We start from the raw sequence: 21,784 nt of genomic DNA on the forward strand, positions 1-21,784 counted from the left end.
CGCGTCATAAAGAGGAAGATGCGACAAAGAAGACCTAAGGCAGTTGAGCAACTAGAAGCCTGTATTAGACAAGAATGGGACAACATTCCTATTCCTAAAATTGAGCAACTTGTCTCCTCAGTCCCCAGATGTTTGCAGACTGTTATAAAAAGAATAGGGGATGCCACACAGTGGTAAACATGGCCTTGTCTAAACTTTTTTGAGATGGGTTGATGCCATGAAATTTAAAATCAACTAATTTTTCCCTTAAAATGATACATTTTCTCAGTTTAAACATTTGATATGTCATCTCCAGTATGTTGTATTCTGAATAAAATATTGAAATTTGAAACTTCCACATCATTGCATTCTGTTTTTATTCACAATTTGTACAGTGTCCCAACTTTTTTGGAATCGGGTTTGTATGTGTGTGTGTGTATATTTATATTTACACACACACACACACACACACACACACACACACACACACACACACACACACACACACACACACACACACACACACACACATACACAAACACACTGTATATAATATGATGTTATTTTGACTTAAGGAGCAATTCATCCAAAATTAATAATACTTAGTTTTACTCCTCTGTCATTCCAAACCTGTTGGTTTGTTAGTTACTATATGTCAGTAAAACACATCCGGAGAACTTTCATGAAGCTCTATTCCTTACAAATGACAGTTCATATTGACCATGTGTGAAAAAATTACACAAATAAATGTATGTATGTGTTTAAGTAAAACTATAAATAAATATATGTATAAATTTAAGTAAATGTTCACTGCCATTCAGTTAATAGGAAAAAAAATCAGTATGTAACATACCAAAATACATTTCTCCCCTTTCTCATATGGCTTCAGAAGACTGAATATTGTGCCAAATTATTATTTTTTTTTTTTTTGAAAGACGTGGTCACTATTGAAATTAAGGAGCTACATGAACATTCTTTAAAGTAGAAGTAAAATAAATGAATTTAAGTAGAAAAAACAGCAAATCAGTTTAGAACAACATGCGGGTAAGTACAGTAAGTAACAACAGAACTGGGATATGGCCAATTCTTCTGGTTATCATCCTGTGCTTCTGAATCAGTCACGTCACACACAGTTAGCTGCAGATACGTAATTCTTCAGTGTCCTTGTGAGTGTCAGAATAATCTTGATCACTGCCAGTTTCTACGATTCTGTGTATGTGTCAAGTCTTTTAAATATAGTGCACGCTGTGGTGTGAGGCACTTTAGAGTGAACCACTAATCAATGGACATGGGTTTGTAAACACCATAAAACAAAGAGACTGGTATTAAATACAGACAGTTGTGTAAATGTGTGCCCTGGAAAATATAATAAAGAAAACTAGCATCACTAATACAGATCTACAACTTTTCGAGAAAGCCATGAAAGGTCAAGAAAATACAAGCTGCTTAGTGGATAAAAGATTTGTGGTTTGTTAACCATAGCACAAACACACACACATTCATACATGTGCACGTTCACAAACACCATAAATTTCATTCAGCATTGACTTGGCATGTAGTGTGCTTTCCAAGAAACGCAAGGACTCCCATTTTCATTCCATGAAGCTTGTCAGTCATGACTCAGTGGCAGCATGGGCTTTATTGCCAGATTTACTACCTCTGACATAACCTCATGTGTCGTGTTGGTAATCTCATAGGATTATTTGTCATCCCAGCATATGGCGCTTATGGATACACATTAAGAAGACATCATCCAAAGTGTATACACAAGATAACTATACAAGAATGACAGACTGCTGGTTTATTCCACTGTTGGCTGAAACAAGTTTCCCCCAGGGTTTTTGATACATCTCCAGATAAAATGATTACCACCAAAACCTTCAGTAATTTATGACATTCTTGTAAGTGTGGTTTCCCTACAGTGGTTCAGGCTGTAGGATTGCCGAAGGACTAAAGAAATGTTATCAGCACGATGGTATAAAACTGTACATTTCTAGTCTGTTACCACCCCACTGCCACTTATACCAACGACGGAAATAAGCGCAGTTACAATAGCTAAATATGTGGGCAGAGCGTTGCTATTAAGTGACTATATTGTATTGCAATAGGTAACCAATTCAAGTGTAACCATAACAAAATATTGTTATTAAACCATTTCAATTATTAATTATGTGCTAACTAATCTTGATTCAATATCAACATTGAAGTGCTACCTATTGCAATACAATATAGTCACTTAATAGCAACGCTCTCCCACATATTTAACTATTGTAACTGCGCTTATTTCCGTCGTTGGTATAAGTGGCAGGTGGGTGGTAACAGACTAGAAATGTACAGTTTTATACCATCGTGCTAATAACATTTCTTTAGTCCTTCGGCAATCCTAAGGATCCACCCGCCAGAGCAAAAAGAGGAGTAATGCGGCGTGGTGGTAGGTTTAATGCGTATTCAGTCTTTTATTTGCGCTTCTGAATTTATCAGGATTTAGTTTGAATTTTAGTCTAGCTCCATGTTTAAATCTGACTCCAATTTTACGTGATCATTAAATTTCTTTTGGGGCAATATTTCTATCAAAAGCTGATCACAGATATCGATTGTTTATTAATTTAGATATTTGAGTATTCTGAAAATCCCATACTTTCAATTATTCGTTTCACTGCAGACCCGGTATTGCTTTAGAAGTAACATTTCGGCCGATTGAATGCTCTTCCCGGACACAAACTCGTCAGTCTGATCTTGATCTTTGGATGATTGGTTGATGTGTAAATTTTTGTCTTTTGGTCGGTGGTTACTTGTTTACTTGTATAGTTTTTATATATTTACGAAAAAACTGCAACTTATTTAAGACAGTGATAGTCAGAAATCGAAATGGACTCAATTGATGTGCCCCATTAAACCTTTCGTATGAACAATCCTGAACACAGATTTGAGGTAATACCTTCGCTTTAATCTACTAGTAATAATGAATTAAGAATAATGCAGAATAAATCAAATATAAACAATTTTATTATCAGTCAGGTAAATTGTATCATGCCAATTACATGATGAAAATAATTAGAAGCCAATTTAGAAAGGATAGTTAGTGTAATTGTAAATCACATTGTAGTTGTGTTGCAACTTTGCTCCTGCACAAAGACACTGTAGCCATATTGGGAACGGCCAAGTGATCCATGAAGGAGGCACACAAATTTAACATAGTCAACACATGTAACAGTTAATCCTAATTTAAGACACATGGTCTAAAATGCATAACAAAGCACTCAGGTGTTTTAGAGAATAAACTTAACTACTAGCCAATGTGTACATGTAGTAGCACAAACAACTATACATTGTGTTCTCTGTAGGCACAATGTGTTTAACACAATTACCATAATAGTATACCTGACTTCAGGAAGATACATAGTATGGAGCATATGAAATACAGTACACTCCACACTACGGGCTTTCTGGCTACAGAATCGCGCAGTAGTGTTTTGTCACTTCCCTTAAATCCCTCAGACCAGATAACAAAGAAATCTTCAAATCAGTTGTAAAAACATAAAAGACCTTTTGGTTTTTTAGGTTCCCGTGATCACATCAGGGTCACCTGGCTGGAGATAAACATTCTCAAAGACCCCTAAAGGGGGACACACCCCTTCACAGCAGAACACAATTCTACAAAAGTTTTCAATCTTTCTCATAATACAAGTGACTACTTTGAAAATTGAGACCATTTTAACCAATCGCACAAAGACCTTTAAAATGATACCAAACATGAAAAGTTTACAATCATGAATCCTGAAGATATAGTAAATTGTTTATGTGAGCGTAACACCTTTTAGTAACCTGGACCATGTGCCCTGGGGGGAAGGAGGGGTGAAGGTACCTAAGAGCAAATGGTCTTTCTTCCAGATCTTCCTATCTGTTTGTTTGGCTCCACAAGGAGATCAAAGCCCATTGTTTGGGTGCATCTGCATTTGCATTGCGAGAGTTCCTGAAAGTCTGGCTTCACAAAGAATTCATTTCATAAGGAAATAATTTCACTCCTTACAGTCTATATCATCTTACACATTCTCAGAAGTTTATTCAGTTGTTGACTCTTCTGAAGAATCTGGCAAGTGTTTAGTTATTGCCTTTACAAAAAAGTACACTGGCACAGTAATGGTATCAGGTAATATACCATGTTTTTATTTTTTATTTTATTAATTTTTTTAGATATGCCATTAATCTGAAATGGTATTACCATGATACTCCAAAATACTTCCAGGAATATCATGGTGCTGCTGTGGTACATGTCCAGAAATCAGTGGAAGTGCCATAGTGACATGTCAAAAAAGCTGTGGTACTTAGTACTTGTCCAGTGTCCAATATAGTACATTGTCCAAAAATCATGGCAGAACCACAGGCCTTGTTTGTAAGTACTAAGAGTCATTTATTTTTTGGGATTTGGCAAAAATTGGCAAGCGAAGAAACATAAAAAGTGTAATTCATTATAAACCAGAGGACTTGGAAGCATGGTTTATATGAACCATTTGTTTCAGTTTAAAGGTTAACATTTTGTGTTTGTTATTTTTTCCTTTTGGAGAACATTCTGATGCAATAAATCACAAGTCTAAAACTCACTTTAGCCTGCTTACTATGTGAATAAATTGGTGTTGTTGTTTTGGTTGGACTGGTCGGTTTAGTTTATAATATTCTCTTCACTCAGACACCGTTTTGCTGATTCTTTCTTTTCTTTCTGTGTTGGGTGAGGAAGGCTTATAGAAGTTGAAAGATCTTGGCTGCTGTGCTCTGGATCGTATGTCTTTGTGTCTCATCTGCAGAGACATTGAGGCGAGCCTTCTCTCTTCTCAATCTTTCAAAGCAAACCCTTAGAGAATGCGGACCCTCAATACACCCCACCAAGACAAGGTATCAGTTTCAGACACCCGCAGTGGTTTGGCAACTTCTGCTGAATCACTTTTAAATGAGTCTGCCCTTTTCCTATCCACAGAGTCTTCACACACACTGAGTTAAAAACACAAACCATTCCAAATCTACAGGACTTCTACAGGGATTGTGACGGTGTCTTCATGGATTGTTTCAAGACTTTTTAAATGCTCTATGAGACAGGAAAGCTTTTGTGATTTTTAACGAGAGATTGGGTATAAAGGCATTTCTAGAATTTCTTCTAGCATACGTTGCCATAACCTTGATGGAAGTGAGTTTTACGAGTTTTTCCATAATGCTCTACCAAATGTTGCATACTTTGACGAGGAACCAATATGTTATTATTTCAGGCATTATTCTCTCATGCATTTTCTCTCTACTACAGGGCTGCACAAAGTGTTCATGTTGTGCAGTCATGTGCCAACTTTGGCCTAGAGAGGAAACAGATACAAGACAAATTTGGTCTTTTATTTTTGCTTTAATATTTCTCTTTTACCGGAAAACCTGGTGTTTTTACACTATTAGTTTTCATCAGTCCCTCTAATGATATGCTGAATGTTATGTACCTCATCTGGGATATGATGTATGTTTAGTCTGGAAGCTTCACCATTAAGGCCAGGACCACATTTCTTAATCTTCTGTCTTTTCCTTCAGCTTCCTCATTCCCCTAATTCTAAAGCCTCCTTTACTTCTTGTTGTCTTGCTCTCCCACTTTAATATTCATCTTATACTTCCACATCTACAGTAAATCCCCTTCACCTCTTATTCCTCTTCATCTTCCACATCTTCTTCCCCCTTCCCCATTTTCCTTCACCTTCCCCAGTATCATTGGCTTCTTGCCAGGAAGTTTGCTGATAAAAGGGAGTGAAGGCTCTTACTGTCTTCCTGGAGGCATTTCAGGTTTTTAACTTAGAAAGACCCCTTAACTCACTTTCCCTCTTCTTGCTTTTAAACCCAGCAAGCTGACCCTGAGAACCAGGATTGACAGATATAATACTCCACTATTAAACAAATTACAGTTATTTGAAGATTTTCTTCACTTTAATAGTACGAATAATTTTATCTATCTCTTGATGGCCTTTTCACATGAATGTCTTGGTGAAAAAATGTTGATAATTTATTTTCCTTTTGGGTTGTTTGACCTGAGATGTATTCTGTTTCATGTAGACAGCTGTCAGTTTCTGGTCAAGTCAATAGTTCTAAGGCTAGCACAACCTGTCAACATAATTGCCATCGTTCATGTCAAGAAAGCTGACAGTTACTGTCGTCTTTGTGACTGTCACTAGAACATGCTTTCACAAGCTCACTGCTCAAAACATTCAACAATATTTAATGAAGTTTACTTTTTTTCATTTAAGATAAGTAAATAAATAAATCAGCTTGTTGAGCCACTGCACAAAGGAACAAAATGTAACCAAAACAATAAATCGGTGCAAATAATTTTAATAAAGTTTAAATAGTTTTCAGTTTCCACATCTTTTAGGCTACGTTTACAATAGTGCATTTTTTAAAATTACATAGCTTAGACAGAATTATAATTTCTATTCATTTTCCACTGATTTACTGATGAGCATTATCTGCATGCTTCTAGCGCTGTCTGCTTGTATTTTCTCTTCCGTGATTGCTATTCTGACTAAGAAAAAGCTCATTAGCTGCTCATATGTCAATCATATTACGCGTTCATAACCTGCCCTGTCTCCTATGAGAACGTCCATTACACGTACATAAGAAACCAAGAAAAACATTTGTGCGGATGAAACATGAACCTAATAAACACACGATTGCCTATTTTCATAACAATACAGGTGTTTACATGAGAAATGCTAAGCAGGTGTAGTGATTAGCTTGATATAAAAGGCTACAAAAAAGCATATTTCAGCAACATTATATGGCCAAAAAATCTCTGTAAGTTTTCAAATCAATATAGCTGTACTTTGATGTCAAACACCTATCAATCTGCGCAGCACCGCGTCAAGTCAAACACACCTAGTGTTTTCCTTGATTAACTCCTTAGGTATCGAAATTTGCTACCAAACTACAAGACATTTTTAGATGTTCGATGGTATCGAGGCAACTTTGTCAGTGCCTAAAAAGTATCAAACTTGATACCCAGTCCTAGTCATGAACCACATCGCCAGTGCTAATGGATTCTCCTCAGGCCTGAATGAGGATTCCGTGCTTGGGTACAAGAGTCTTCAGGAATGCCATTTGGCCGGGAAGCTGTTGATGACACTGGACAGCATCCAGCGCTTTCATCTTAGGAGTTCTTCATCTTCAAATTTGTATATGGAGACGCCTGGATCTGATAACGCAGTCATTCACAGATACAAACAGATGGCTGAGAGCTTCCACGCATCCATTAGGTTGAGATCCATGTACTAACCTGAAAGGAAAGAGAAGGACAGCAAAATATGTGCTTTTGCTAAGCTTTTTTGTTTGGAGAGTTGTTAAAATAATAGCTTTGAAATAATAGATAGTGTATCTAAAAATCATTCACTCACTCGTGGTGTTTAAGTCTGCATGACATTTTAATGATGATTTAATATTGCTTTTGCAGGTTTTTTGAAGCTTGAAAGTCCCCATACCATACTTGTACAATCTTCAAGTAAAGGGATCCCTTTAGTTTCTCATTTGCTTTGATAATTTTTATGAAATATTCAGGCTTCATATGATGGCCTTTGTCACTCACACTCTGTTTGAAAAAAAAAAATATATATATATACTGTATATATATATATATATATTATATATATATATATATATATATATATATTCTACGAAATCTCACCGTTGTCATCTGCTGTTTCAATTCTTAATCAAACCACTGTCCTCATGAAACAGAGAAGAATCCAAATGTCCACCTCTGCTTCTGATTTAATGATGCTGCTTCGGCTGTGTCCAGACTCGCTGCTGACACACATTATGTTCAGACCCAGACCTCATCAATAGGACAAGACAAGGACAAAGCATTCTGAACAAAGGTCATCAAACGTTTCCTCAAGGAAAACGGCAGCTATTTATTTTCGACCCATCAGAGGAACGCACTTTAGCTAAGGCACAGAGAGCAAATCTGGTTTCCTCTTCATCCACTCGAGTTATATGTCTGCATTAGCTTCCATTATGATTATTATTCTGTAAAGCGACCACGGGGCTCCACAGTGGGTCATTGTTGACATAGTATACTGAATATAGACTCAAGGGAAAAGACAGAGAGGAAAAAAAGAAGGATAGAAAAAAACCTGACTTTATTCCTCGTTAAAATGGCGGGAAGTGTAGTGCTGTTTTCTCAGACATTCTTTCTCTTGGAATTGGAAGGTTCTTGCTTGCCTTAGGTGTTGGGGTATTGTTTTGAAGAACTTTTTATTTGAGAAACAGAAAGGAACTTGTCATTTTGCTGTTCTGAATTTGAAGCTAGGGACAGATTATCCTGTTCCGACCATAGTAAATCAATCTGTCCCGTCCCATAAAAACAGAAGAGCACCCCTGACGGCAATTGTTTCTGAGAGCTTGTTGAGAGAGAAATAAATAGAGTACAAGACAGAAATATAAAACTGAAGAGAAATATTGTATGTTGGAATCTCTCTTTTGATCCCTGTTTGTGAGTAGACAAGCCCCATGAAAACAAAAAGGAAGTTTTGTAGCTTTTAGTCCACACCTGTTAGCTCTGAGGTGATCTGTATATACTAGAGTTTTCCTGACACTTTAGAAAAATAACTTTTAGATGATTTACCTAAAATGGAGCAGAAAGCATTTCTGTGTACACTACCTTTTTAACATTTTTTTTATTTTTTTGAAGTCTCTTATGCACACCAAGGCTACATTTATTTGACCAAAATAAAGTAAAAACTGTGATATTTTGAATATTATTACAATTTAAAATAACTTTTCTGTTTTAAAATATTATGTCTGATTTGCTGCTTAAAAACATCTTATTTTTATTTGTTTTTAATCAGTTAAAAATTTAAGTTTTGCTGCTTAATATTTTTGTGGAAACAGTTACATTTTAGCACACTGCTTACTGGCAGCTGGATGTTACTATAAGATACTATAAAATGTTTACAGTATTATCACTGTCTTTTCAGTTACAGTACATTAATGACTTTATTGTATTCACTGTACAGTCGTGGCCAAAAGTTTTGAGAATTACATAAATATTGGAAATTGGAAAAGTTGCTGCTTAAGTTTTTATAATAGCAATTTGCATATACTCCAGAATGTTATGAAGAGTGATCAGATGAATTGCATAGTCCTTCTTTGCCATGAAAATTAACTTAATCCCAAAAAAACATTTCCACTGCATTTCATTGCTGTCATTAAAGGACCTGCTGAGATCATTTCAGTAATTATCTTGTTAACTCAGGTGAGAATGTTGACGAGCACAAGGCTGGAGATCATTGTCAGGCTGATTGGGTTAGAATGGCAGACTTGACGTGTTAAAAGGAGGGTGATGCTTGAAATCATTGTTCTTCCATTGTTAACCATGGTGACCTGCAAAGAGACGCGTGCAGCCATCATTGCGTTGCATAAAAATGGCTTCACGGGGTGGGATATTGTGGCTACTAAGATTGCACCTAAATCAACAATTTATAGGTTCATCAAGAACTTCAAGGAAAGAGGTTCAATTCTTGTAAAGAAGGCTTCAGGGCGTCCAAGAAAGTCCAGCAAGCGCCAGGATCGTCTCCTAAAGAGGATTCAGCTGCGGGATCGGAGTGCCACCAGTGCAGAGCTTGCTCAGGAATGGCAGCAGGCAGGTGTGAGCGCATCTGCACGCACAGTGAGGCGAAGACTTTTGGAAGATGGCCTGGTGTCAAGAAGGGCAGCAAAGAAGCCACTTCTCTCCAAAAAAAAACATCCGGGACAGATTGATCTTCTGCAGAAAGTATAGTGAATGGACTGCTGAGGACTGGGGCAAAGTCATATTCTCCGATGAAGCCCCTTTCCGATTGTTTGGGGCATCTGGAAAAAGGCTTGTCCGGAGAAGAAAAGGTGAGCGCTACCATCAGTCCTGTGTCATGCCAACAGTAAAGCATCCCGACACCATTCATGTGTGGGGTTGCTTCTCATCCAAGGGAGTGGGCTCACTCACCATTCTGCCCGGAAAACACAGCCATGAATAAAGAATGGTACCAAAACACCCTCCAACAGCAACTTCTTCCAACAATCCAACAACAGTTTGGTGAAGAACAATGCATTTTCCAGCACGATGGAGCACCGTGCCATAAGGCAAAAGTGATAACTAAGTGGCTCGGGGACCAGAATGTTGAAATTTTACAGTATTACCATATTGTCATTTACAGTATTAGTATTGTTGAGTTTATTTTCATTTAGTTAAAAAAAAAAATAATTACCTGTAAAAAACAATCAAATTGTGGTACAGCACTGTAATCCATGTTTTTTTTTTGTTTTTTTTTTCACCACCCCAACCCCATAAAAATCACAATAATTCATTAGCATTAGTTGCTTGGTGAAATCTCATGTAAAAGACAGAGACACAACAGCATTTTAGTGTTGTTATAGTTTATGATCAGAAAAAAACTACCATACAATAATAGAATTTACATTTTTTAATCAAATAAACATTTATAAAATTTGTTAGCAAAACTTGCTATATTAATACTGTATATTGCTAGCCCATTCCTCCTCTTTAAAATGTCAACCCGTTGAGTGAGTTATTGGAGAACATTAACTTACCAGTCAATGTTATAATCAATACAATGGCATTCACAAGAAAAGGTTCCAAAATACACCTTCGACGTTGCAGATGACATCCAGACTACAAACTTGAAAATAAACAAAAGAAGTACTTAAAATACTGTTTAAAATCTCTACTTAAACAATGGTGTTGCCTAATTCACTTTACCTCACGTTAGTTCGCTGTTAAGGTTAAGTGACAACTCTCCAGATTAGCTAGCTTGAAATAAATGGCAGCGAAATTTACAAACATTAGGTTTCTTGATTTAACTAAAGTTTATTTCAGCTAATATTGGTGACATTAAGTCGATGTTATCACTGTCATGAAAACAACAAGATGAATAATGTTTGCTTTTAACAAGTGAAAACATCAAAAATATCTCTGTTTTCCATAAAATATAAATAATATACTAACCTTTTTGTTGAGTAAACAGTACATCATTTCTCTTTTGCCCTTTTACCGCCACTTTCACCAAACAGTAAAAAAACAAAACACTTTAAAATAAATCTCACTTGCCATTGGTCAGTTTTTCGTGGGCAAGTTCAATACTGGTGCATTAACTGTACTGTAGTGAAGAAATACAGTAGTGTCCATATATTTTCCCATAATCCTTTCCTGTTTACAGTAAAATATTGTATACATATTTTACAGTATCTTACTGTGCATATGACAGTAAAATATTGTTCAAATTACAAAAATCAGTTGAAGCGTACCTCTGATTAGCAAATCAAATTCAAAGAAGGGATAAACAGTTTGATGTGTTTTACTAATAACTACTACATCAACATAGAGAACCAAACTTGGTGTTAGCATTATGCTAAACTGTACTAGTCTCCCTTTGTCATATAGATGCACTGTATAAATGTATTTGTAGTTGGTCTAAAACAAGATACAAGAAATAAGACAAAGAATTTAATTCGCATGGACAGACTGAGAGGGAAAGTGAGGATGGATTATATGTGCGTGTGCTGTTTAGGGTATCTTCCTTCTGTATCTTAATGGCGAGCTGATTGTTCGGAAGTGAACCTTCTCTGAAACTCGCCTCATTAACCTGCCAGGTGTTGGAAGACACCAAGCTCTGATTGAACTGCAGCCAGAACGGCTGCTTTGAAGAGCACAAGGGAATAGGAGTGGAAGGAAAGAGAGAGAGAGAGAGAGAGAGAGAGTGAGAGAGAAGCATAAAGCATCTGAAATGCTGCATGTACTCTGTTGCAACCTTTTTATGTAAACCAACAAATCTTGCATTGATCATACAGAAAAAAAAACTTGGTTCGTAACGTATGAAATGGAGTATGTCCCAAAAGAGCTGGTATTTCTAATGCTGCAGGAATTTAAATGTCTTTCAGTCCTTTCAATAGTCTGTTGCAGAGCTGTTCAAACAAGACACAACAGCACGCTAGCTCTCTCTCGCGAGTGTAGATCGATTCGAGCGGATCTCTCATGGAGGTGGAAGTCCACACTTGTTTTGAATCCAAGACCCTTGGCTGGCTCATACTTTTCCTATTATAGTGACCTCACAACTGGTATTGTATACGCAGCGTGGAGCTGTTGTTGATCGTGCGACCATGTTTTCAAGAAACAGAGTAGTTCTGGGAAGGTGTGTCATCCTTCACCACGGCCGTTCCAAACACAAACAGATAACAGAAGTGAGGTCTAGATTCTGACTGGACAAATGCCCAGGCCTGACACTTCACTTTTTGTTTATGTGTTTGCGAGCAGCCATATTAGTGATTCATTCGTGTGTACGATTGAAATAAGAGGCTGTTGGCGATATCACATTTACACACGTCCTCCTTGTTTAGAAACATCCTACCTTGCTGGGAACATTTTTGCGGAGTGTCCTCACGCATGTCCTGTCTCTCTCCTTCTTTAAAGGCATTTTGTCCTTCAAGTCGACGGCTTTCTCTTTATCTGTCCCTCTCTCTCAAATCTGCCCTTTCTCCCTATACACTCCCTGTGTTCTCCTTCTCTTTTGATATTTTCGTGTTTTCTCTGTTCCCATTCCTTCAAATTTTAGTCATAGTCACCACTGTTATTATTTTTGCAGTCCAGTCGAAAGCTGGTTTCAATCAAGCCCAATCAGTGCCTTCAAAGCTGTTCTACACATTTCAGGAGCAACAAAGTCAGAACACATTTCCTCACTGCCCTGCTTGGCTAATGGGGCTCGCACTGTTTGCACGTCACTGACTTCACTCGATCCATATTTGAAAGAATGGAGAAACACCCCAGATCATGCAGCCTTAATCTAAGCAGGCCATGTGACCGTGAGAACCCTCATTTACGTGCATATGCTTATCAACATCAGCTTTGTGTATTAACTTGATACATACTGTAATGCTAACTTTCTTTTTTTCCCCCACTTTAAGTTGTTGTATGGCCAGAAATGGTTATTGGGTTTGCAATTACACGGTTGCAAGCTCACAGGCACATAGAGACACTCACTTTGTTTATTTTCTACAAAAACATGCGATTCTTTCATGTGCCTCACTCCGAAGTTCACATGTGCAGAGCAGCTGTGGATGTGTTTGTTTGCGAAAGCTCTACATTAACCTTCCTTCCACCTCTCTTTGACCTAATTGAAAACGATTCAGTGTAATTGTTTGATGAATCCTGATAACTTTCGATTGATCTACAGTATGGTGCTGGCAGTTCGGCAGAAAACATGCCGCTAATGTGTCTGGGCTGTCAGTGTTTATTTGAAAATATTGCTTGCCTTTTACACTTTGCTGACATAGTAAGGGATACATATGGAGGATATTCATCAGTTTAAAAATCAGATCAGTTTATGCCTTCAGGTGATATTAAGAATTCCAATAAAATCCAAAATGTGGATTAATTAACAGATGTGCTGCAAAATGGGGGTAATGTGTCTTCATTAGTATATGCATACAATCAAATATCTTGCTTTATTAAAAGTTGAAACTTTTTTTTTTTATTTGTGTGTGTTTACAGGATGCTGGAATACTCTCTCAACCTGCAGAATGTTAGTTTCTCTGCGGTCAGAACAGTCAGAGTACTTCGACCTCTCCGGGCTATCAACAGAGTACCCAGTGAGTACAATATCAGCAACCAAACGCACTTTTCCAAATGCTTTTGCTAACACTAGTTAACTACAATAGTTTACAGGAAATAACAATGAAAAATATATTAGTCTTTTAATTTTCATTTCAACATTTACTAATACATTAGGTAAACCAAAAGTATTAATTGTTAATTTTATAATATTATTTTTATAAGTAACTTTAAACAAATATTAATAAATACTTTAAAAAATGCATTTCTCGTTGTTAGTTAATCTTAGTTAAGGCAATAGCTAATGTTATAGAAATGGAATCTTATTATAAATTGTTACTGACATACCTGAATAAATCAGTTTTTTATTTTTTTATTTTTATTTATTTATTTATTTATTTTTTTAAACAAATTGGTTAAGTAGATAATTCAATCAGTCACTCAAAGGCAAAAAAAAAAAAAAAAAAAATACACAAAAAAACCCTTCCTGATTTAATCTTTATGAATGAATTGGTTAAGTAAATGATTCAGTGAGTCACTCCAAGGCAGTTGCTTATTTTGTTCCTGAGTGAATCAGTGTTTTTGAATGAATCGTTTAAATGAATGGCTCAATAATTCACTTATAAAGACAGTCACTTGTTGCCATCTTCTGGTGTCATTATGCAACTGGCATAAAAATTCAACAGTCTGTCTGGAATGCGCAAAAAATGTAATAAAAAAATTAAATAATAAACAAATAATCAGTGTTTTTTTTTTTTTTACACCATGATTGAATGTTCAAGTAAGCTACATTTGAAACAGGAAATAGGAACTCAGAACTTAATTCAGTTTATTAATTCCCTACATTCAGTCAAAGAGTTTATTAAATTCAGAATGTTCTATGTTAAATAACATTATTTAAACACTGTGGTCAATTAATGCAATTTAATCAACATTTGAATGAGAAATGTAGCCTGGGTTCAGTCATTCCAGAGGAGTTCATACCATTGTGGGGACTTTAGATTTATAGATCATTTTCCTCTTCAGTGCTTTTTACAGCTTTTCTCTTTCCACATACACACACACACACACATACACACACACACACACACACACACACACACACACACACACACACACACACACACACACACACACACACACACACACACACACACACACACACACACACACACACACACACACACACAGAAAGAAAGAAAGAAAGAATAATAAAGACTGGCTCTCTCTCTCTCATATACATACAGTAAACGCTCTCTCTCTAAGGCAGGGTGATGATATTTTATTGGCCACATCTTTATATACCGGATGTTTTAATCACCCTCCATGTCAAGGAGATGCCCGTGGTTCCCCTGCGGCTCTTATTTCACAAGGAGCCGTGTCTGGCCGATTCTGCTTGATGTCCCTGTTTGTGGAGAGTAGTAAAATGTATATTGACCAATGGTAGCATTTAGCTGGAATGTTTTACCCATGTGGGATCCTGTTCAGGTCTCACCCCTCTGGATACGGTTAAGTATGTCTATCAATCCAACAGACAAACTGCACTCTTTCTTCATCACTGGAGCAGGTTGTGTTATTCACTGTAGGCCTGGGGGGTCACAAATGGCAATGGAGACAAAAGTGCATCCCTTCCTATCTTGATTAATAAATAATTAATACCCGTGCCAATCAGAGACGGGGATGAAGAAGTAGCAGACAGCCTAAGTAATTATTCTGGAGCCACCCAAACTAATTAAAGGTGTAATGTTTGCATTAATGTGCAAATTATTTTATCAGTGGTTCGCCTGCTGTGGACCGTCACTGAGAAAATGGGTGACAGAGATTTTTGTTGATCCGGTTTGTCATTTATCACCTTTTTTCCCCCGAGCACTAATCTAAACAAAATAGAGAGAAAGAGAGAAAAACATAACAGGAGTTGAACTCAAATCATCAATCATTAGACTGTCAAGCTGGAAAGTAAAGCAGCATGTCATAAACATTTTGAAATTCTTTTGACAGCAAAGTATTAGAATAAATTGATATTGGTGGACTTTTCCACTCTACAAGACAATTTCAGCAACTAGGGTCTAAAACTCTTTAAAATGTATATAAAAAATGTATTTTTAAGAATTATGTAGATAAGAGGTATTTATTTATTTTACACAAATGATATATGAAAATAGGCGCTTAACCTATTGTACAAGATATGTTAACAACAACAATAATAATAATTATTATTATCATTAAATATTTAAAATATTTAGATTATAATTAATAGTTTATAAAAGTACCGGGCGTTCAATGGATTGTACTGTTGTCTAACAGCATACCATTGTTAAGCCAATGAAATGTCTTTCCGAAAAAAACAAAAACACACAATAAAAAAAAGTTCAGTATACAAAAACTACATAAAACAGTTTTGAAAGTTGTGTGTTGCCAAAAATTATATGATCTAGTATCTTTGTACAGTGTTTGGCATTGTAAAGACTTTAAGTCTATCCCTCACACTCTTGTTTTCATCCGTGTTAAATTCAATATGGTGTCTAACCTAAGGTCTATGTTTGAGCTTGTACTTTCTAGAGTCATGTCAGTCCCACTCTGTGTTTCACATCACCTTCCTCTATGTCCTCTATACTTCCCTGCCTTCTGTCTATCTGTTCTCCCTATTTTTGAGGAGCTGTCTTAATCAACATCACACTCTGTTGTTCTCCACACCCATGGCTTGACTGATGAAGAGACAGGGCAAAACTGTCAGTAAATGACAAACATATTCCCTCACAAATCAAAATACTCAACACTGCTGTGGTGTACAGCTGGCTCACTCTGCTTTGTATTTGGTGTGCAGGTGTGAAAAGCGGTGTCTTAAAAGGTTTGTTAAATGTAGACAGACCACTATTCATGCCCTTTCACTTCCCCAGAAGGTGGATTAGTCTGTCAGAAAGTCTGGAGCTCTTTTACATGTCATCTTCTGGATTAGAATTCACCATGATTCTACACTTGAGGGCGGTTGGAGGTTAATTGGAAATCAGCCTGGCTGCCCACTTGTGTATTCTATTATTATTTGGGGCGAGGAACAACATCATGTCGAGTGTCCGCCAGCGGTGACGTTACGGTCATCATTTTTTGAAGGCCAGCAGTAATTGGAGTGGTGGACATGTACATTGGTGAGAGGCAGGAGGGCACTACTGGAGAGAAAGAGATGCAGACACAGGAAGAGGGAAGCTGATAAATTTGTCCACCACATAAGTGACTATATTTAAGAATTGTGAAAATTATGAAGATGATAGTATGGCAGTGAGACAATTAAATTAAATTAAATTAAATTAAATTAAATTAAATTAAATTAAATTAAATTAAATTAAATTAAATTAAATTAAATTATGATATTTAAAATACAGTAATAATATTTTAAAAATATTTAATATATATGCAGTGTATCAATAACCCATGGAATGGATGGATGATAGAAGCAGTTTTTTGGTAAGATATGAATCAATATATTGTTATTGTTAGTTATCTTTTTAACAGCAGGGCATTTATGAGTGATGCAGAAATGAAATCATTGGGTTGAGTGTTGTCCTTTTACAACCTTATTGAATTAATATTAAGAAGATTAAGCTTCTCGTCTCTTTCGTTAAGTCTTCTGTCAAGTATCAACACCCTTGTTCTAGGACTGCTACAGCCGTACAACACTGGAATAGACTCCTGGGTTTATGTGGTTTTCATGTCCCCTCAAGCTGTTTTAATTAAACCTACAGAGAAGCTGCTCTTTTATTATCTGTGGAAGCTTATGTGAAATAAATAGAAAGCATGGTTATGATCTCTTTTCCCCCTGTGCTTTGTTATTGAGCTTGTTTGGTGCATGTGAAGGACTCCAAAGGGCAGGGAATCCCAAGGGTCTTCTTCATAACACTGGGGCCCGAGCACACTGTGTGGCCCGGGAGACTTTCTTTTCAACAGAATAGAACCGCTATGGCTGGGTATTTACAGTCTGCCCTTGGGGAATACACTCTCCTAAATAATCTTTTCAGGAGGAGTTTATAAATGAGTTTAGCCACCTGCAGAGAGTGAGACCTTTGCATACAGTAAGTGAATTGCTGTAGACTGACATAGCTGGGTCGGATAAGGAAACGAGTAAATAACGATTAGTTTTAAGGAATTTTTGAAAGATTTCATTTGTCTGTCAGTATCGGTGTCAATGCAGTGATAAGGAAAATTAGGACTGCCATTTATGGTAGGTGTGGAAAAGGAATTTAGACGGTTAAATATTCATTTAAAGAAGTAGTATGCAATTTTTTAAATGTTTTCTCTTGAAGAGAGAAATAAATGTAACAGTAAAATAATAAAATAATTCAAGTTCAAATGTATTTGTTTAAAATGTTTTTTGTTTTTGTTTTGTTTTTTTTTTATTTAAAATTCAGTCATCATCATGCCAACCCTATACATAACCCTGTATGACTGACTTTCTTCTGTGGAACATGAAAGAGGATATTTTTGTTCGTAATCAAAAAGTTTTGGTTCCCATTGACTTCCATTGTATTTTTTTGTCTATACAATGGAAATCAATGGGAACCAAAATGGTGTGGTTGCCCGCATTCTTTAAAATATCTTCTTTTATGTTCTGCAGAAAGAAAATAAATCCATACAGGTTTGAAACAATATGAGGATGAGTAAATTATAAAAAAAAAAATGTTTTTTTTTTAAAAGTAACCTTTAAATTGTGATTTTAATGCAACTTTTTAAATTGCATTTAAATATTAAATTTAACTTAAATTTTCTTATAGTTGTAAATGCTTTTATTTTGCAATTTAAATTTTGCATTTTCATTCGTTTTATTTTTAAATGCTACTTCTAGTCCTAAATATGGTTTTCAAAGAAGTCTGTAATGCCTGGATACCTGTTTGAATTCCAGTTCATTTGAATGAATTTTGGAAATCTAAGTCATAAAATGAGTTGACATTAATGAAGAACATAGACTAAATTTAGCTCAACCTCCAGCTCAGACAGACCATAATCATATTGTGAGGAAACTCACATGGCCTGGCATTCCATTTGTCAGGCTTCTTAAAGGACCTAAATTCAGGAAGGTGATTTTCTCCAGGAAATACACCTAGCTCTCTGTGGGGAATTACCTTTCAGTTTGTAAGGGACACGGATCTGTGCCACTGTCACTGATTCAATGCTTGTTAAGCCCTTACATGGCAAGCTAAGCTGAATTGCTGTGCTAGGGTGAACTCCACAGTTATTTGGAGTCACTAATGACCGAAGTTAGGAAGTGATTTTCTGTGCAGAAATCTCAGAGCAGTGGATTATCCACGAGAAATGCTTCGTAATTGGAAGAAACACTCAGAGACCTCGATTGTCGTTCTGAACTCACCACTTCCTAATTACAAGTAAATAGATGCAGGCTGATAAACACTCACAAAATGACACAGCATTTCCTAAATTCCCAGACATATATATATATATATATATTTCGAAGCCTTGTTTCCATCAGGGTATCTCATTAGAGAAGAGGGAATTTAAGGGGCTAAAACCAGTCTCGAAGACGATGGCTTTGAGAAATGCAGCATCTGCACAATACTGTGCTCTGTAAACCCACACAGCACAGAGCCATTTTATGTGATGACACGGATCCTCCATTGTCATTCATTCCTGTTAATGCCTCACTGCTTATCGCCACTCACTCTTCCTCCAAATGTGGAAATTACAGCCGGCCACAGTTATCACCCACAGACTGCAGGCTGCCAGGGAGCACCGGCTGGATTACCCTGCTCCACCAATTACCCGCCAAACCCTGAGCAGGAAATGATTTCCATCATTTATGCTCCAGTCAGCTGGCATTGTGCTTTGACACAGGGCAGATATATTGGAGAAGCCAGGGCAGCAGCAATGTCTGAAAAACTGGATATCAGCAGAGATTTTTACTGGCGAGTATAAACATTTGTACTGTAGGTCTACAATGAGCCTCTATAAATGTGAAAGAGAGCAAGAGTTTGTTCAGTGCATTATAGCACTATAATTTCATATGTTTTACGAGAGCAACATGCTTGAGGCAGTATCTTTTTATTTTTACAGCAATGTTTTTGTATGTGAGTGAGGAATGAAATAATACTACAGTTGCTTTTTCATTGTGTTGCAGGCATGAGGATCCTTGTGACGCTTCTGCTGGACACTCTCCCCATGCTGGGCAATGTGCTGCTGCTTTGCTTCTTTGTTTTCTTCATCTTTGGAATTGTAGGGGTCCAGCTGTGGGCCGGGCTTCTCCGCAACCGCTGCTTCCTCCCGGAAAACTTCTCCCTGTGAGTGTGATGGCCTGGGTTTTAGCATTGCAGTCATGATATTTATCTACAAGTGACCTCAGGAGTCTTGAAATGAGAAGGTTTATAATGTGAGCACATTATTGTAATGGTGAAAGGCCAAATGTTATCGCGAGATCAATTTAAATGGGATTTTATGGGATAAAAGCCATAAAGAGAAATGCATAAATTAGCAAAGACAAACAAATAAATATTTATTTCTGTATGTGTATGTATATGTTAAGCTATTATTTTATTACATATATTTTACTTATTTATAATGTATATATTTTTATTATTTTATAGAAAAATCTTTGATATATATATATAATTTTCAACCGTGAATCAATTCTTTTTGTTTACTATCTAGCACTGTAAACCCCACAGCTATCATTGCACTGAGAGCATGAAGTAGACCCCATGGATTCATGGCCTGTCTTACACAGCGTGTTGAAGGAATCCACTGCCTCACAGAGATTGGCTTGCAGCGGTGATTATGTAACATTAAGATGGTCTTAAACTGTTAAATTGCTCTTAAGAAATAAATATTTCAAGGGGTAGGGTTCTTTGGGAAGGCTAGGATTTGTCCGAATGGGTAATTGAAGGTACTTGTGCAGCTAATTCGCCATGGCGCTTTCTCTCTGAGGTGAATTAGTGTTGACAGACGGCCCAATTATCCAGTGTCAGAGCCAAACGCCATTAAAGCTAGGCCTTGCTCAATCGCATTTTTTTTCCTGGAGATAGTTACCGCTGATCTCGCTGCAGCCTGACTGATGCTTAAATGGGTGTTTTGCCCAACCCTAGGATAAGCTAAGGCAGAGTGGAGAGCACTGAGGTCTTCATTGGCTGAGTTATTGCTCAATGCACAATTGATTTGCACTCATTTGCATGAGTTGTCTGAACTTTGTGTTTGTGCATTGCATACTTTTTCGTTCTTTCGTTGCACACAATAGGTGATTTTATTTATTTATTTATTTTTTAAATATCCTGGCTACTCTGCACTTCAATGACAGTAAATGAGGAATAGGACTTTCAAGCTGCAAAATGAGAGAAAAGTAATAAAAGAACCATAAAAGAGGCCAATTCTTCTAAAGCATAAGCCATGTGCAGGGAACGTACTGATTTTTTGTTTTTGTTTTTCATGAACAAAATCTTTCTTCTGACTTGCATATGTTCAATTACCAAGTTGACCCCGTTCACATAACCCGTTTGAATGATTCACTCACCACAAGTTCAGTTTACTGACTCCACTCTGGAAAGTTTTGTTTGTTTATCACATTAAGTGGAAGGCTATCATAGAAGATTGTTTATAGTTTATGATACTTTTTTGTGCTTATGCATTCTTTTGTGCCATTTTTGAAGCTTGAAAGCCTCACTATTTTAAGACGTAATTCTTATTTTATTCTTTGTACAGGCCTACCAGTCTAGACCTGCACAACTACTACCACACAGAAAACGATGATGAAAACCCATTTATCTGTTCTCAACCACGGGAGAATGGCATGCGTCTGTGCACCTCCATCCCCACGCTCCACGAAGAGGGCCGGCAGTGCCAGCTGGACATGGCAGCTTACAATAGCACAGACAACACCACCTGCGTCAACTGGAACAAGTATTACACCAACTGCTCTGCCGGAGAGGCCAATCCCTTCAAGGGGGCCATAAACTTTGACAACATTGGTTATGCCTGGATTGCCATCTTTCAGGTCTGTTGTATGTCTTCTTTTATTGCTGATTCTTTGAAGACTTATACCAAGACCTATAAAAAATACTTACAATGCCTTAAAATGACAGTTTAGTTAGGATGCACAATATATTGTTTCCATAATATATATACATTTACATTTACATTACCACTTTCATCATCTAATGCTTATTCTTTAAAAATGCTAATAATTTAATAACACTAATCTCA

At 36.7% G+C, this 21,784-nt stretch overlaps 1 protein-coding gene across 12 annotated transcripts in view; it reads left to right on the plus strand.

Moving 5' to 3' along the window:
- Positions 1-21,784, plus strand: part of LOC109086348 (voltage-dependent T-type calcium channel subunit alpha-1G-like) — a 194,627-nt gene that overhangs the window by 89,356 nt on the left and 83,487 nt on the right. For all 12 annotated transcript variants that reach the window (XM_042767776.1, XM_042767769.1, XM_042767767.1 and 9 more), the window contains exons 5-7: positions 13,532-13,629; positions 19,713-19,872; positions 21,284-21,575. In XM_042767776.1, the coding sequence (XP_042623710.1) occupies positions 13,532-13,629; positions 19,713-19,872; positions 21,284-21,575 (550 nt within the window). The remainder of the gene's footprint in view (positions 1-13,531; positions 13,630-19,712; positions 19,873-21,283; positions 21,576-21,784) is intronic.

Source organism: Cyprinus carpio, chromosome A12 (assembly GCF_018340385.1).
Source record: "Cyprinus carpio isolate SPL01 chromosome A12, ASM1834038v1, whole genome shotgun sequence".
NCBI classification, from domain to species: Eukaryota; Metazoa; Chordata; class Actinopteri; order Cypriniformes; family Cyprinidae; genus Cyprinus; species Cyprinus carpio.